The 18,419-nt window shown below is 39.9% G+C and overlaps 1 protein-coding gene across 1 annotated transcript in view; it reads left to right on the forward strand.

Annotated features, from left to right (window-relative positions):
- The first annotated feature begins 1,717 nt into the window (after positions 1 to 1,717).
- COLEC10 (collectin subfamily member 10) overlaps positions 1,718 to 18,419 on the forward strand; it is a 32,025-nt gene continuing 15,323 nt past the window's right edge. The window contains exon 1 of the mRNA XM_016207767.2: positions 1,718 to 1,865. Coding sequence (XP_016063253.2) covers positions 1,718 to 1,865 — 148 coding nt within the window. The remainder of the gene's footprint in view (positions 1,866 to 18,419) is intronic.

Consider the following 18,419-nt stretch of genomic DNA (forward strand, 5'->3'; position numbering starts at 1 on the left):
ATTAACCATTACAGTGACCTTAAATGAATTATTTAACTTCTGTGAACCTCTGATACATTATTTGCAAAATGGAGGAGACGGCTATCTATTCCACAGTGCTATTTTAAGGTTTACACAAGATAAACTTAAGGGACTAACCCTATTTTTGCACATAATGACCACCCAATCAATGCCAGTTCCTTTCCCCCCCTCTCATTGTATTTCTTATGACAGGATCAGTGAAGCCATACTATAAACCTGTTGTTATGGGTTGAACTGAAATCTTCCTAGCCAAAAAAATTTATATGTTGAAGTCTTAACCTTCAGTATTTCATAATGTAGTCATATTTAGAGACAGGTTTGTTACAGAGGTAAACAAGTTAACGTGAGATCATTAGAGTGAGCCCTAATTCATTATGAATGGCATGCTTATAAAGGGGGGGGAGACAAAGACACACACACACACACACACACACCACACAGGGAGAACTCCATGTGGAGATTGGAGTTGTATTGTCACAAGTCAAGGAATTACCAGAAGCTATGAGAGGGGCCTGGTACAGATCCTGATCCTTTCCTAGCACCTTCAGAAGAAGCATGGCCTTGTCAACACCTTGATCTCAGACTTCTGGCCTCCAGAACTGTGAGATGATAAGTTTTTGTTGTTTAAGCCACTCAGTTTGTGGTCCTTTGTTACAGAAGCCCTAGGAAACAAATACACCTGTATTTCTTAGATTGAACATTACATCTCTTAGGGATAATTCTTTATTAGGTCTTACCATGATCTGTAAGGTCCTACTTTGGAAAGTAGGTCCAAAACCCCTCTGATCCAACTCTTAGTTAACATACCTCTTCAAGAATTGAGAAGATGTGGCATCTCCCTACTATATGTGATTCTTGTTTTAGTTTTTCAGTATCTTACTATGATTAAGCTATTATACAGATTATGGGTGGATGGAACATATAAGTATGCAGATGGATAGATAGACAGATGATAGATAGATAAACCTTTGTTTTTATTACTGTACATATACCTGTATCTGTAACTATCTTATCTATATTTATCATGCTTTTTAATAAACATAATACCAGAAGCTTTTTCCCCAAATGATGCTACAAACATCGTTTTAATAAAACTGTCATGTCATACTCTCTCATATTTGTATTTACTAAGCTTGTATTCTTTCCTTTGGGGTTAAATTCCAAGAAAATTATTTGTAGCAAGAGAAGGAAATAAGGTCATGGAGAGCAGTGGGAGATTTGCTGTTTAACTGCCCCCAACGGGTCATGAATATTTCCTTATGAAAAAGTTCAAAGCCATGCATACTGTTTACATAACATGGAGGTAATTCAAGAAATCTCTGGCTCAATCATTCTGGAACCCCAACATTTACATGCAGTATAGGGTATTAAATTGTCAGCTCATGTACTGAGCAGAAGGCATCTCTATTGTCTCCATTCCCTGGAATGTGTCTACCGACCTGCACACTTGATTATTTAGTTCAGAGCTAGTTTGCAATAAATTGTTGTCACTTGAAAATAAACAGTCTGGACAATGTATGGTCCATTTGGAATGCTGAGGAAATAAACAACCCAGGATGTGTCGTCTTATCTCTGCAGGCCGGTTTGGAATGTGTGCTCCAGAGACTTCACTTTCTTCCCCAAAGAGAAGATTTTATTTCCCATAAAGCTGTTTATTTGGTACTTCTGGGAGACCCTTTTTTGAAGAACCACAGAGATGGGTGGCTTGGGAGTCTCACTTCGAAAACACGAGTGCATCCTCCTGGTGTTCTTTCTTTTGCAAATTCAGGGTCTAGGACTGGACATGGACAGTCATCCTACGGCTGAAGTCTGCGCCACACACACAATTTCACCAGGACCCAAAGGTAAGGAAAGGAAAGGGAAATTTTCATCTCTAGTAAGCAGGCTCTCTTCCTTCAGCTCTCAACCCCATTCTAGCTCTCGATGACTTTCTCTTCTCCCCTCCCTACTTCCTCCCACTTTGCATCTATTTTGGAAAACCAATTGCCTTATTTTTAATTTTCCCTTGATGTTAGGTAAGAGAATTTTAGGAGGGGGTGAACCCCAGGGAAAGGATGTGATGGAACTGATCCAGGGCAGGCAGAAATTTCCTCTTCTGTGCTGCTCTAGAAAAAGACACACAAGCAAGGCATTAGTCTTCAGAAACCCTTTCCTTAAAAGCCCAGCTCCTTGCTCATACTGATTCTGCTAAAGCAACTAGGCGAAAGCTCAGTAAAGTACATATTAAACCTTTTGGATATTTCATAAATAAGTGGTCTCCTCGGTTCCAATGCAGAGGAAAAGTTTTGTCGAGGCTTGGAGGTAGTATACAAGTGAGCATTTCTTTATTTGAAAGTGAAGTCTTTGAGGCCAAGTGCCTTCAGCTGAAAGATGATAGAACACTGCAAATTTTTTCCAAGTCTAAGGTCTAAATGTGCTTCAAGCAACCGGCTCATAAAAAATTCTGCTGTTTTCCTGGTTTCAGCTCTGACCCCTTTGTTCTGAAAGTGGTCACTGCAGTACAAATTGGTGCACGCTCATTAGTAATTCATGCAATGTTTCTGCAGGCTATGGGGCAGCAGAATTACAGCTGCTTAAAATTTTAAGTAGAAAGAGGGTCTTTAAAAAAAAAAAAATCCCAGAAATACATTGCCCTACGCTTGTCAGTTATTTAAATGTGTCTTGCTTAAAGTGCATTTTTCTTAATCAGTGAATTAATTTCCTCATAAGATTGCAATCGAAGTTTTAACCTTTGATACCACAAAATAAATGCAGGGGGAACAATGAGACCTTGGGGCTTCCTAATAATTTCTTGGGTGAATAAATGAATATTGTGAGGGCAAATGTTTAGAAAAGGAAGTTTTCGTGAGAAGTAAAGTATTTACTTAAAACCATTACTGAACCTTCCATAGAGTGTGGGAAACTTTGTATTTTTCTATGTATTATCCCGAGGGTATCATGGAGAATGCTGAAAATTAAAATTTCCCTTGTTCCTGCAAATAGGAGAATCCATTTGAAATTTTTTTCTTGCAGAGAGACTGCAGTTTTCAAACTGGAAGAAGAATGGACAAAGTGTTGTTAAAATAATTCCTAAAATATAATGTTCAATAATTCTATTCATTCCAATTCAGTGAATATATATTGAAAACCTACTAAGTGCCAAGCACTGTTTTAGGCACAAGATATGCATTAAATAATACATATTAATGCCATGAGCAATGGAGAGATATATGATTTAGGAGGGAGATCAGAGGGCAACTGATATTTGTTAGATGCCAGTAAGGCGCCCACCGTAAGACTTCCTACCCTCATTTCTTTGCTTAGCAGAAAACTCCGTTCCCATTAGAAACTCAGTTGAGATTTCCAACAATGGAAACCTCCTTAACTCTCTTCCTGAGCCTGTGTGGAAATCATGAAATGATTACAAGCCAGAAATGTGGCAGAGTGAAGAAGCGAGGGGAAGGAAGACTTGGGGAGTTCACCAACCTTGGGTTCCAGAACTAAGTCCATTAGGAACCTGGTATTATTTCTTCTGGGGACTTTTCACCCAATAGATTCCAAGTTCCTTTCTTATTAAAGAGATTCCATGATTCTGGAATGTACTGACTACCTACTAAGTCCCAAGCATCATATGAGATGCTAAAGGTTTCCAGCTAAGTAAGAACTTGAACTTGCCCTAGGACTTGTATCTCCATCTCCAGCTGGGTCAGGAGTTAGATTGCAAACTCTTGGGGTCAGGGCCCAGTTAGCTCCTTCCTTTTGCTTTGCAAATTGCCTGTGTGTGCATGTGGTGCAGCATCAGCATGTTTACCATGTTCTGCCTTTGCTCCGGGCACTGTGCTAGATGCTGTGCGTGCACTAAAAAGCAACACATTGTCTTCTCTCAAGGTATAACCTTCCATCTCCCTGTGTAATTCCTTCATAAGCACAGTGACAGCCCCTCCCCACTCCTGAACAAGGCAGACTTATATACTTAGCTCTACAAAATGAAAAACAGCAACAACGAAACAAAAAGACAAAGCTTGATGGCCAAGTAAACATTTTAAAGGGCTGTTGTTTCTGTTCAATATATTTTTTCTAAGATCAAGCTGGTCTACATCTTCTCCATGGCTAATCATCGCAATATCATATTTACCAGCAGTGTGCTCAGAGACTTCTACATACTCTGAGCAGCAGACAATACAAGGAGTTTTCCCTACATTCACTTGAGAGTCTGGGAACTAAAAAATTATTTAGCATTGCAGGTGTGAAACCAGTTAGGGTAACCCATCATATAACATGTTGTCCAATATAGAGACCCCATATTTCACTGCATTATTTAATAAGCATGACTTAGATTCCGTTTGTTTGATCCTCGGTGTGTTATTACATCTATATATGCTAGTTTTTTATTTGTAAAATGGACCTTAATCATAGACATATTTTTAAAATAATATAAGATAATCAATATAAACTTTAAGCTGTGTAGACATCATAACTAGGTACTTAAATTCTATGTATCTTTCCTTCCTCTCCCTATCTATGTCTGTTGGGTGACAATTTTGAAAATAAGCCTTGTTCCAGTTAGGGAAATTTCTTTGTGTAAAGCCACCTTCATTTTTCTTTCTTTGCCTTAAATTTATTATTTTATTCTGTTTAGTAGGAAAACATTTTGGTGGTGGTGTTTTTTTCTACTTTGGTAGTTTCTTTAACAATTTATGTGAAATTCTGACCTCTAGTGGTTTTACTTAAAAACAACGACAAGAAATTTTAACAATATGCTAAAAAGAATTTTAAAACCAGCAAGAAATATTGAGGTGATGATTTACAATTTCTAATGACCTTTAAAATACACTAATTTGTTTAATTTGCACAATTGCCCTACGTGGCGGTCAAGCGGAGTGCCCTAGGCCTTTCAAATAGATATAGTCTAGTCATGCAACTTGAAATTTATCCCTTGCCTTCTGGCTCCGGGTCCAGTGTCATTCAAGGCCATCCCCTGGTTTCTATTAGAATCCAGTTTGAAGACACAGTCCACTGATCCTTTTCTGATGAGAAATGGATAAGGCATTACCTAAGAACATGAAGCTCATGTAACCTCTCAGCCCAGCATTGTACTGGACACCAAAACACGTTGAAAGTGATGGCATGCCTCCTCTTTGATAATTAACCCCACTACTTCACTAGTTTGTTTGGAAATTAATGATATTTTACCCTATTGCCTATTTTGGCTTCTGCTAGCTTTTTAGTTTAGCTCTTTCTTTCCATGATATTTGTGTGCGCATGGCCTAAAAGGTCCTTGGCAATCCATTTTGCTTCTCCCTACTTCTTCCAGGTCATCTCAAACCTCTTTTCAAAGGATGTTTGCTCTGGGAATCCTTGCTTTGCCTCTCACTTCTGACCCTGGGACTTTGCACTTGATGTTCCCTCTGTTTGGCACAATCTTACTGCAGATCTTCCCAAGGATAGTTCCGTCTTCATTCATTCAGGTGTTAGCTCAAATGCCATTTGCACAGTGAGGCCCTGCTTGATTATTCATTCACTCTCTATCATAGTTCTCAAGACACTTTATTATTTTCAAGGACCTACTACTAAATGAAAGTCTCTTGAATATTTATATATTTATAGTCACTCTTAGAATGCAAGCTTTTGGATTGCAGGGACTCTGTCCATCTTGCTGAATGTGTTTTCCTGCTGCCTATAAGAGTTCCTGACACACAGTGGGTGCTCAATAAATATTTTAGGTTAAGCAAATGAACCCCAATTATCTAAGATCTCCCAACATTTTAGCTCATCTCTTACCTATTCATACAGTTCCTTACTTCTCTCCACATTTGTCCTGCATTTTCAAAAAAAGGACTGCTCCTTTTATGCAAATGCTTCCAAAAGGAAGACTCATCCTGGGGGCGCACTGTCACTGTACCATTTCTTCAGTGGTCAAAGAGCTTCCCCACCAATGGCCATGAATTTTCTGCAGGTATGGGGTACCATGGCTTCCCCAACGCCCCTGTCTCAGCCTGGCCTGGCCACTAACTCAGCACCACTCCACTCAGTAAGGAAGGCTTTCCACTGACTGCATCTGAGGACAGGACAAGTCCTGTAGGTTGCTGTCGTGACTCCTCCACACATATGGCCTGTCACAATCTCTATCCTTCTCTTCATCATGACACCAGTGACATCCTCAATCGTAGTAGAAGCAGTGATACTAGCACATTGAATAGTTGCATTTGCCTTTGCTCTGTGTGAGTGCCTTGCAGCCATTTTTAAATTTAATTACCTCAACAGACTCAGAGAAAAAGAACACACATTATAATTATCATTTGACAGATGAAGAAACTGAGGTTCAGAACCATTAAGTCACTAACCTAAGGCCACACAGCTGGAAGGTGGCAGGTTGGAACTCCACCCTGTTACAGTTGGACCCCATGCCCTAATCTGCCTGCTCAGCCTGCTAATCAGACAGAAGGGGCCTAGGCAAGGTGGACTGTCCCACAGTACTTTGTGGGGCTGGATGAAATAGCTGCTTTGGCTTTTGCTTAAAGTTCTTTTTGGTCCTATGGAGCTCATGCATGGGTAGACCAGATGACACAGTGACACATGTGAGTGCCAGACAACAGGACAGGCACATGACTTTGCCAGGAGGGAAGCCTTATAGAACCCTCTTCTGTCTTCTGAAATAATTTCCTTCTCAGCAAACCCCTTAGCCTCCAGAAAATGGGCTTCTATCTGACCACCCAGCATTTGATGGATTATGGCTCTGGATCCCAGGAATTGACACAACTTATTTCCCAGGAGTCCTCTCAGCCTCCAAACAGGCCTTCTCATGACTTCCCAAACAGGTGGCCAGATATATCCAGAAATATCTGGGTCACTTTCACACTCAAATTGGGATCTCACTACCTGTAAAGAGATAACTTAGTTTAACCCCAGTTATTTTGTGAAAACTCGAAGTCCAGAGAGGTAATATAACGTGCTCTATCTACATCTCACAGCTGCTGATTGGAGGCAGGGCTGCAACTGGAGCTCCTGTTCCAGATTCCCTAGCCAATTGCTGTTCCCTTCCACATGCTGTATCACTGTCCTCACGTTTTACCATCCCTATTAAGCGTGAAATGATCATGCCTTCAGTTTTGTAAATTAACATTAGAAAAGAATTTCTGTGAGGTCACTGTATAAGCACACTGAGCAATTGTTTGAACTCGGTCACCTTGATATAATTTAAGCTGCTAATTTCTTTCTGGTGCCTTTATCATTAAGGTTAAGCAAGTAGTTATTTTTGAAAAACCTTGATATTAATTATAGTAATTAACTGGATTCTTTCATTATGCATCTTAATATGTATTTTATGCATAAGGACAGACTGAAATTGTAAGTGGCTTGTCTTTTTTTAACTTTATATTTCAGTGTGTGGGTGTTCTGAACCATTTTCTTCCCCTCTCCTTTTTTCTTTGGGTAGATGCCAAAAAAACATTTCAAGGTTATGTCAGGAGGGAAAGAATAAACTTCAGTCAATCAAAGTGTGGGCAAAGATGAGTCAGGAGGTACTGAATGGTAATGACGAGAGAAATTTGTTTCATTTTAGGAAGGGTGCACCCTTTATCAATGCCATCTCTCCGTCCAACTCTCTTACATAATAACTTGACTATATATCAGTCTCTACTAGGGACCAGGCTAACAGGTACTTGCGTGTTGCTAAAGATCATGGGCTTTGGAGACAAAGTGTATGGTTTCGAATCTGAGCTCTGCCACTTCCTATCTGTGTGATCTTAAGCTTTAATGTCCACGTTTTTAAAATGATGATAATAATACTGCCCATCTCAAATGCTTATTTTGAAAAATTAAAACATATGTACCATATAGATTAGCTCTCATGGCTTTTTTCATTAACTTCCATTGCTATTACTGGTCACCACAGGCTTCCTCTATTCTCATGGCCCTAAAGAAAGGTTCATAGATTATATAAATGGCTCAATAGATAGAAATCTACCAGGAAAATACCACTATCTTTGCTCCTTGCTGCAATTTCCTGACTATTTTTAGTCCCACTGCAAAGTCAACTTTTATTCAATAGCGTACAAACTTGAGAGCACCCTTTCTCTTTCTGCAGTTCTGCTCCTTATCAGTAAAATGAGAGTAATAACCTTATAAACACCCTAAGGATGTAATCAGATTAAATAAGTTAAGACCCCCAAAACCAAGCCTCAGTTTTCTTATCAATAACATGGGATGATAAATGTTGTGTGACTACTTCATAGGGTTGTGGGGAGGAGACAGGAGTTAAGCCACATAAAGCATTAAACATGGTCCTTGACACATTGTCAAGGACTCTACATATTAGCAAACCATTCATTAGCAAAACCCAAGGGAGAATGAGAATGTTTTTTCCTGTTTATTTGTTTTGTTGTTGTTATTTTTTCTTCCTTTAAAGAATCTTTCCCTTTAGCTACTGTCTTGCCCCAGGCAGACAGTGCTATTGGCCTTGGGGTCATTGGCAATATGTGTAGATGTTTCTCACTCTTCTAATTTGTGTTTATGAAATTCTACTTCTGGAAACTTTTTCAGTTCTGTTAGAAGTGATTTTAGTTGGCCTCTCCTCATCTTTTCTGGATATTCCAACCCATAACCAGTCTGTCTGGTTTTTACACCACATATTTGATTTGCAATACCCTATAATTTTGCAAAATTCTTTAAATCATATTCTATCATTTTCTCAGCTCTTTTATAAAAGAGTTGTAAAAATACACAGTAAAAACCTGACACTCAGAAACTCAAGTGAAGGAGCATCTAAATAATTTCATTGTTTTCAAATAATTTATCATGATTGGTCTTGATTTGAAAATTCTAGAAGCATCATTTCAGGTCCTCTTGTGGCCACTTGATAATACTTGTGTCTGTTAAACAAATCATACGATTATGAATCTTTAGAATTTACAGAAGGTTTACCCATAATTCTGCTTTAGCTCCACTGACATACTATAGGAATGATTGTCCTTATTTAAAGAGAAAGGAACTAAAGTGCACTATTCTTGCATGTGATCTGACTGCACAGCTATGAGCAAGTATTCCGAGGAGAAATGCTCTGTCCATTCTAGCTCCCTAACTGAAGGAAGTAACCCTAATTGACTCAGCCAATAAGATGCGCTAAGATCCCTTAAGTGAGACAACATCATCTCAGGCAAAATCAACCACATCTTAACAAGACAGGTTAGATGTACTGATGATACCAAATTCTGTGAAGAGGTGACTTGTTGTTCTCTGCACTTGAACTTCTAAATTCTGAGAGTCATTTATTTGACCTCACCTAGGGATGAGTGTATGTGCAAGACAATAGTATTGGGTGCAGTCAGAAATCGTTTCAATGTCATTGTTCTGCCTGGCCTGAAGTGACAAATAGCTAGAAAGAAATTTTGACATTCATAGCCAAGTTGACAAAGATGTCATCTCTCTCTCATCAGACCACATGCTTAGTGGCCAGCCAAAAGGAGGAGGCCTGTATGCCCAATGGGAAGCTGGGACATGGAGAGTGGTAGCAAGTGTGACAATATGCCTCAGACCAAAGTGAAAGTCCCCAAGGAGATGTGGAGACTTTGATATACCTTAGAGGAGGGTCTCTGGACTGATGATATCAAAACAATTTATCAGCACTGCCCAGCACTTGAAGAGCAAGGCTGAACAGTACCCCCAATGATCATGGGGCAAAGCTAGGGCTAGACCACATACACCTCAGATAGAGTGGTCAAAGGTAAGGGATATGGCCTGCTTCCCCAGATTAGAGCATACCTATGGTGACATTTTATTTTTCATTGTAAAATGGGCTCAAATTTTTGATTAACTTATCTCTCTGTCTCTCTCTTTCTGCTTCCAGAGATTTGTATATATACATATGATTTGTGTGTATATACACAAATCTCTGGAAGCAAAAATCCACATTAGCTAGGAGCTTGCAAACATGCACAGGCAAAGGATGGCTAAAAGAGGCCTGGCTTCCCACTGGCTTCTACTTTTTATCTCTCTAATTCTGAGTGGTTAGGAATTCTAGGTGGCCTATTGGATGATACTGTGGCAATGTGGTACTTCTCAAATGTGCCCTGCCTTCCAGGCACCATTCAACCCTTTGTCTGTAGTATCTTGTTTTCTCCTCTCAACGACACCCTGAGGGAGGTATTTCACTATTCTGATTTTCTAATGAGGAAATTGAGGCTTAAAGAATTTAAGCAGGTTACTAAAGTCTCTCAGCCAGTGAGTGATGGAGCCAGAACTTGAACTGAGCCCTGGGATCCCAGATGCCATGCCCCTACCTCTGCATGGTGTTGCAGAAGCATGCCACTTAGTCCTGGATTGATGGATTTCTCCTTGCCTTTGCTTCTACTGACTTGGCTGTGAATGCATTTTAATAATAAATGACATGTGAAGGCAGAAGAAAGCCTGCCCAACAAACCTTAATGTTGTATTTTTCATTAAGTACAATGTTAGTTGTTGTTTTTTCCTTCCCTGTTACTCAGGCATGCAGTGACTGCAAAAGACTTGCAGGTCCGAAGTAGTAATTTTTTTAAAACCAAATAAGCCTGAAGACAAAGAGTAGGTGCTTTGTAACTCAAGTAGGAAAAATGGTAGGGTTCTTGAAATCCTCCCTTTTATTTTTGGCTAGGTTGCACAGGGGCGAGTTGAAGGGCAAATGAAGTTCATGGGTCCCTAGAATTGAATGGGCACAAGTAAGGAATTGGTTGACATCGTGGTCATGCACATTAATGACCCAGCTTGAGCCATAGTAAGCACCTGATAAATATTAACTATTATCTTTATTGACAGTGATATTACTACTAGATAAATTAATCACAGTGTATCTCCTTACAGATTGTATCTTCTTGCATTTGTTGAGCACATTAATATTGAAAAAGCACTTTCATTTTCTTTCCTTATTCGATATGTTATCTTGTCATCTGAGGAGACGTGAGTAAAAGCATAGTCTTTTCAGCCCCACGTCATTGATCTTTCCATGGGTTCACCTTGTTAGATGCCAGCAAAACACGTGGCAAGTTCCCTTCCATAACACTCGTGATATTTATAAGATCTTGTATGGTGCTTCCTTCCTGAAAGCTTTTAGGCTTAGATCCTGTCTTATGAGATATGGTGCTATGTCCCTAGGACCCAACCAGGACTTGACAACTAGTTGAAACTTGATAAATGTTTGTTCAAGGAAGGAATGAATGAGTGAACTGTGAAGTTTTGAACGACTCTTGAGAATAAATAAAGTGCAGAATATCAACCCTTATTAGAAAGAACTTACACTCTAACCAGTTGATATTAATACAAAAAATTACATAAAATGCATTTTTAAATAATCCCTCAAGGCGGCAATTAGGAAGCAGTAACAAGGAACCATATGGTGAATTGGCAAGGAAATAATCCTGTCAATAAATTCAGAGAATTTAGAATTTAATTTCAGACAAGACTCATGGGTAGTATTTATAAGAGGAAAAGAAAGGCCACAGTTCTTTTATATAATTTATGATTTATTTTTTTAATCACAAGATTATTTCATGTCTGTTGTAACACATACATTTATAAATATGTACAAAATATATACAAAGACCCTTCCCTTTCCAGACCCACTTCTTCTTTGTAGCCATGATTAATAGCTTGGTATTAACATTTACCTCTACATTTATCCTGCTTATTTATTCTTTGTTCTAAATGGGATCACATGCATGTGATTCTCCAAGAGACATTCTTTACATGGTGTGACACGAAGCTCACTCTTCATCCCAAGGTTTTTCTCAACTCACCTCATTATTTTTAATAGCTGGGTCATATTTCTCCTTGTGTTTTCATCAGTCCCATGATGACAAACTTTAAGATTGTTTATGGTTTGGGCTTTTGCCACTACAAACAAATATTCTCATATAAACATTTGTTCTTACAGTTACTCCCATCAAATAGGTTCCCTAAGGTAAAATAGAGTTTGTGGCTTTTTGCCTTAATCATTATGGACAGATTATTTTCCAGAAATATTGTAGCCATTTACGTTGCTGAAAACAGTGAACAAGTACTTTCTGTATATACGGCATCTTTGGATGCAACTAGTCTTTTTTAATTATTACTAAGTCTGATGGCAAACTCTGACAGACATTGACATAGATACACATTTTTCTGACTGATAGTGAGGATGGGCATTTTCTATTCATCATTGTTTATATTTGCATTGCATCTTTTATTTCAGTTATTGTCTTTGTGCAAAATGATTTGCAAAAGCTCTTTGCAAATTAAGAATATTAATCATTTTTATGCCTTAGTGCTTGATTTTTTTCCTTTGTCTATCATATATTTGCTTATAGACTTTACACAGGATGGCAAAAGTAGGTTTATAGTTGTTCATATGGGAAATAATACAATTATTCATGAATAAAGTTGCAAGAATAAACTGTTTCACGTACTCACAACTGTAAACTTGCTTTCGCCCCACCCTGTATGTTTATGCAGCATCTTTTCTCATGTGAAAAACCTCATTTCTCATATGGTCATATAGGTCTACCTTTTCTTTTATGACTTCTGGTTGTTTGTGGGTTTTTGTTTTTTGAGGAGATGAATTTCAAATAAAGAGAAGAGCATAAGCCTTTCAATGGAGGCACAAATATAAAGACATTTTAATGAAAAATGAATAAGCAATTTGGACAGGAATAGAAGGTTATGCAGGTCAGTGTCAGAAAATGATGCCAGAAAATTCCATTGAAGCTGGTCTGTGAAGGTCTGAGTGCTGGACTAATTAGCTTGGGCTTGGCCTGTAAACACAGAGGAACTGCTGAAACGTTGCGAAGGGGGCAGTTTTATAATGAAAACATGATTTTATAAAGATTAGTTTGCAAGATGCTTTGGAAAAGTGAAATTCACATTCAAGAAAACCAGTATTTCAGCAACTATTGAGCAGGTACTATTCTAGGCACTGGGGGTCACCAGTGACTAAAACACCATTGAGACCACTTAGGGATCCCCTGCGAGGAACCAAGGTTAAAGTAAGGGGGCTCTAAATGGTAAAATAAAGGCAATGGGGATGGGAGGAAAAATAAAAGACAGACATGGGAAAAGGTAAGAATCAAGATGGGAGTGAGGAGGGAGAAATAAGAGCCGACTTGGGTACTGGGCCTGGCAGTGGTGTTGGTATACACGGGCAAATCAGAAGTGGGAACAAAAAATATGGGCCTGAGGGAGCAGTAGAGACAGGGATTTGTGGATTTGCCTGCGCAGCCTGCTAGATTCTAAGCCACCACCACAGACATCCCAGCAGACTAAAGTCAATTCATTAATCGGCCGTTATTGAGAATGACATTTCGATCAATGGCTAATTTATTTGACTGTATTGTCATTAAGCTCACATTTATCCATCTTGTCTTTAAGGATATTATTTCTTTTCTCTTGAAAACTTTTATTGAGAAAGCACCTGTTGCATCTGACCCAGCGACAAGTGCTGGGAATACAGAAAAAATTATATCTCATCCCTGCCCTGTGCCGTTATCTATGACACTATGTGGTGGACACTGCAAAGTGTGAGGGGAGTTCCCTTCAGAGGATGAGATTAATCCTGACTGTTAAAAAGGGAGATGGGGCAGGAAAGTCTGCACTGCTTGATTTACTGAGAAGACTTACCTAAAAATTGAGACTTATTGGCTTTTATTGGGTCACACAGCTGTTGTGCGTCCAAGTTTGCTCTTCTCACAGGGACACCAGCCAGATTGAATTAGGACAGCCCTGACAGCCACTATTTAACATAATCACCTCTTTAAAGGCCTTACCTTTAAATAGAGTCACATATCTGAAGTACTGGGGACTAAGGCTTCAATGTATGAATTTGGGGGGAAAGAAGACAATTCGGCTCATAACAGACTACAAAACTGTTCTGCCCATTGCACCACGCTCCCAGAGGGAGCTTGAATGAGTGCCCTGCCACTGGTTCCGGCTGAATGGACCTTGAAAGCTGAGGTTCTGAAGGCTGAGGCCCTGGCAATGGCATCCTGGTTAGGAGCTGCTGCTACGTTCTGCACAAGAGTCTTCCTGGGGCAGCCGTTCTCCTTGAAGGCATGCGGTTTCCTACGGACTAAGATGAGCTTGGTTTTTTGGTAACCACAGCCGTACTGCAGGATCAGATTAAACAATACTTTGTGGATGTGTAAATATGTTTTCTATTTACGAGAAGCATATTGTTCTTTGTTCCTCTTAAACAAGCTTGACCAAGGCATGGGTCTCCCTTGCCCGCAGATAAGCTGCCTCAGGACCATGAAGATGGCAAGCTTAATGTGTACAAATTGTTCTTCATTTAGATCTTGTGCTTGCTTACTTTTTTTTTAATTTAAGAAAAGATGAAGAAAACTGTCCCCTCAGGTCTCAAATGAGGAAAGAGGGCTGTGATGAAGTGTCACCATGGGTCTGTAATCTACCGACAGCGTACACGCACTGCTAACCTCTGGGGGTCAGGGATCCATGCTCGCAGAGGCCTGGCTTTAAGTTGCAGGCCGCCTTCTCCTGTTGGATGCCACTGACCAAGTGATCGGTGCGGGTTCTAGGGAGAGCACCATTTAGACAGTTGAAGAACCCCGCCACCAGGCAGTGGACAGGAGCAGCGCAGGTAACACTAGCCATTACTTGGCAATACATTTGATGGAGAATAAAAGAAGTGAGGAACATTTTTACTGATGTCTTCTACCTGCAATTTTCATCACAAAGCTATTAAAATAAATCAAAGTGCCGTGTGTCTCAGACTAAGGAGACAACCCTCAATTTGGGAGACTTTAGAATGGGTAAGTACTCTACTTATTTCTAGTTACAGATAAAACAGAGACTTTAAGAGGTTAAATCTCACACCTGAGTTCACAAAGCTGGAAAGTGATATAATTAGGATTTGAATTCAGGATCTATGAGTGGAGCCCTAGGGCTTCATCAATATATCATCCCAGATAACCAGCAACTACTGTCTCCTGTGAATGACCAATGGAAATTTGTCTTCCTCCAACCACTCTGGCCATCTCAGTTTCTTGGTGCATTAGCAGCACATTCAGAAGAGAAAATGGAACCATCTGTCATGATTTGTTTTCAAAGAACCTAGGTTTACTCCTCTGAATGTCTGCTTCTCTTTCTTAGTGCTCACCTCTTTTTTATTAGGTTATATATAGCACAGCAGTAGGGGCTCAAGATAAACCAGATCAGGGAATTCTAGGAAGGTGACTTCAGCAAACCTTGTAGTCCATTAAAAAATAAGATTAATAAAATGTTATTATGTTTACATATGAGAATGTTTTTTACCTTTTAGAGACAATTGCTGAAATATTTAAGGACAGTTTGTTATGATGTCTATAATTTACTTTTTTAAAGCAGTAAAAAATAAATACATGAAGCGAGGACGTTAATTGTTAAATCTGAGTAATGATTTTATATTTATTTCTGTGTACCATTAATTATGTAAAAAATGTTTACATTAAATATTATAGTAAATATTTTTAAAAGTCAAGTAAAAAAGTAAGTAATGAGTATAGAACAAAGATTGAGGTACTGAATGCAATGGGAGGTTGCAAAGAGCTGTCATTTCTGGTGATGACAGTGATTATGACAACAGTAATCCTATTAAAACTCAAGACCACTTATGCTTTGTCTCCTTTAGTCTACATCAGTTCTATAAAGAGGGTGGTTTTCTCCATTTTATGAATAAGGCTGAGGCTCAGAGAGCTGAAAGGACTTGCTCCTGAGCTGCTTTCACCGATGCAGTGCCGTCCTCTGGCGGTAGGGAGCGCGCTGGGGCAGTGACTGAGTCGAAAGAATCCAGGACGTGGGGAAGGCAGGCGAAGGCGCAGGGGGACTGACAACTTGCCGAATGGAGAGAAGGCCACAGTAGCAGGTCCCCGGGAGGCCTGAATATTTCAGTGAAATGACGAGGCTGTGGTTGGGGGAGGAAAAGTACTGGGGGAGTGGTCCGTTTGCAGACTGTACCATGTATCTGGTATACTTGAAAGGGCCCGGGACTAATCAATGACTGTCGAAATTTCCAACAACGAGGAAGCAGTTGGGATACATGGAAAAGCATGTAAGTGGGATGGGAAGGACACCTTTTAAGCAGGAGTCTGGCTTCATTAACACAGGACACCGTATTACCTGTCTCATTCAGTTCTAAGGCTGATCAGAGGAAGGATTGCTAATGACTTCTCTCCAGCCCATAAGATTATTCTGACAGTGGGGTGTATTCTGACAGTGGGGAAGAATAACTTCCAATGGATTTTCTTTAGCCTTTCCAAAACCAACTCACTAATTTTTAATAATTACTTCCATTGAGCAGGGGGTACTGACCTAGGTTCAGTTGTTTCATTTCAAACTAGAATTTAATTTTAAGAGTTTGTGCTTGTTTGGGGGGAAAATATCCTGCGTAAGGAAAATTGCTCAACTGTGTGCTCTACTGGAATTCTGCTGGAGAGATTATCACAGCAAGCTGGTGTCCTGGAGGGGCAGAAACAGGCCATTTCTGTAAAATTGAAATTAGTTCATTTTAGTTTATAGCTTTTCCTTTAATTTTAAAATGGAAGTAGCTATTTTTAAAAGAAGGAAAGGAAGTCTAAATTGCTCTGCTAATCCAATGAAATATTGCCAAGAGGATAGAAGCAGACAACTGTGAGCCATGTGGGGGATCCTTTCCAAAGCTTGTTCTTATCTCTCTCCTCTGTTTTCATTAAAGCAAGTCCCAGAGATCAAATGAACCAGGGACCCGAGCTGAAGGCAAGTCTGCTTCGTCTCTGCCAGCAGCCCACTCACCGCTAGGCCAGGATGCAGGACACAGGTCCGAAGACTAGTAATCTTCTCCCCCTCCCAGGTCTCCATCGGGAGCCACCAGGGAGCAGCAGATGACTAAGTCACTCATCTGACTGCCTCCAATTAGATACTTGCTTGCAAATGACTGGGAAAGCTCACAGGAAGGGAGGGAAGCACCAGAAACAACACTGGCACCAAGAACTCGCATTCCTGTGGCTTTATGACTCACAAAGTGCTTCACATGCATGCCTGTCTTTGCTCTTGCCTTTGGATGAGCATCTTCCATCCCAAACCCAGAGACACTGAGACAGGAATTTGTTCCCAAGCATACAGCTTGTTAGAAACATGGGCTTTGATAACAAACGCTCTAGCTCAAATCCTGCCTTTATTACTTATGAACTACGTGACCCTGGGAAATTACTTAACCTCGCTTTGACCCCATTTTGTCATCTGTAAAATGGAGCAAAGAACAGTATCCATTGCAAAGGGTGTTGTGAGGATCAAACAATAGGATGCATGTCAAGTATTAGGAACCTTCTGGCATATGGTATTCAATAAATGCTGTCATTCCATTTATAAGACATTTTATGGCTCACAAAAGTCTATCCTGTTCAACTGTATTTATTAAGCATCAGAGACAAACACTGTGCTAAATTCTGGGGATACTAGAGTAAACCACTCATGACCCCAGCCATCCCACAGGTCACAGGGCTAGCACAGGCAGATGGACTCCCTCCATATAAAGTGATACTGTGAACAAAAAATTAGAGAGAGAATTTAGCGTAGACTAAGAAGGTTAGAAAGGGCTTCCTGAAGAAACATTCATTTCTGATTTTACCTTTACTAAAACCCTCTGAAAAAAGCTATTATTTTTGTCCAGTCTGCAGATGAGTGAAATAAGCTTCAGAAAGGTCAAGGATTCCCAAGTTCCCTCAGCTGGTGAGTGGTGAGGCCAGGTCTCAGTCATACTGAACTACCTTCAGGGTCTATTCCCTGCGAATTGTTGTTGAGATAATAAGCTGTTCTGTTTTTTCTTCCCCACTGTCTTTCTTGTTTAAAAGGGAACTGTCATTCCTTCTGCCTCTCCCCTTTTCTCTCTGAAAAATGTAACACAGACAAGTTCTCTAAAATCCACACTCTGTAAGAGTCACAGAAGCCTAGCCTGGGAGGGACAATGATTTACCCTTAGGGATCTGGAGGGGCAGAGACATACATGCTGTTGAATCGTAGTTCTACCACTCACAAGCTCTATGACAACAGGCAAGCAACTTAACCTCACAGAGTCTCAGTTTTTCCATTCGTAAAGTGGAGCAATAATTAACTTCACCTTCTAGAATTGCCACGATGATTACATTAGCACAGTGTGTGGCACACAATAGTTGCTCATAAACTCTCACTGTTAACTTCAGAGAAATGCCACTTAGTCCATCTATTTCACCCCTCTGTTCTGATCACACAAATCATCTGTCCATTCTATTTTTAAAGCCTTTCTAAGAAGGAGATTCTAGAGCTTCATGTGTGAAATATTCCAATGCTTCACCAATCGTGCTTCCTGGGAATCCAACTCTTCCTTCCTCTGGTGATGGACAGGACTCCTCATGTTCTGAGATTGGTGTGGTGATAATGCAGGTAGCTGATCATAATATTGGGTGTGTTGT

This window comes from Miniopterus natalensis, chromosome 16 (assembly GCF_054644295.1).
Source record: "Miniopterus natalensis isolate mMinNat1 chromosome 16, mMinNat1.hap1, whole genome shotgun sequence".
In the NCBI taxonomy this organism is placed as follows: Eukaryota; Metazoa; Chordata; class Mammalia; order Chiroptera; family Miniopteridae; genus Miniopterus; species Miniopterus natalensis.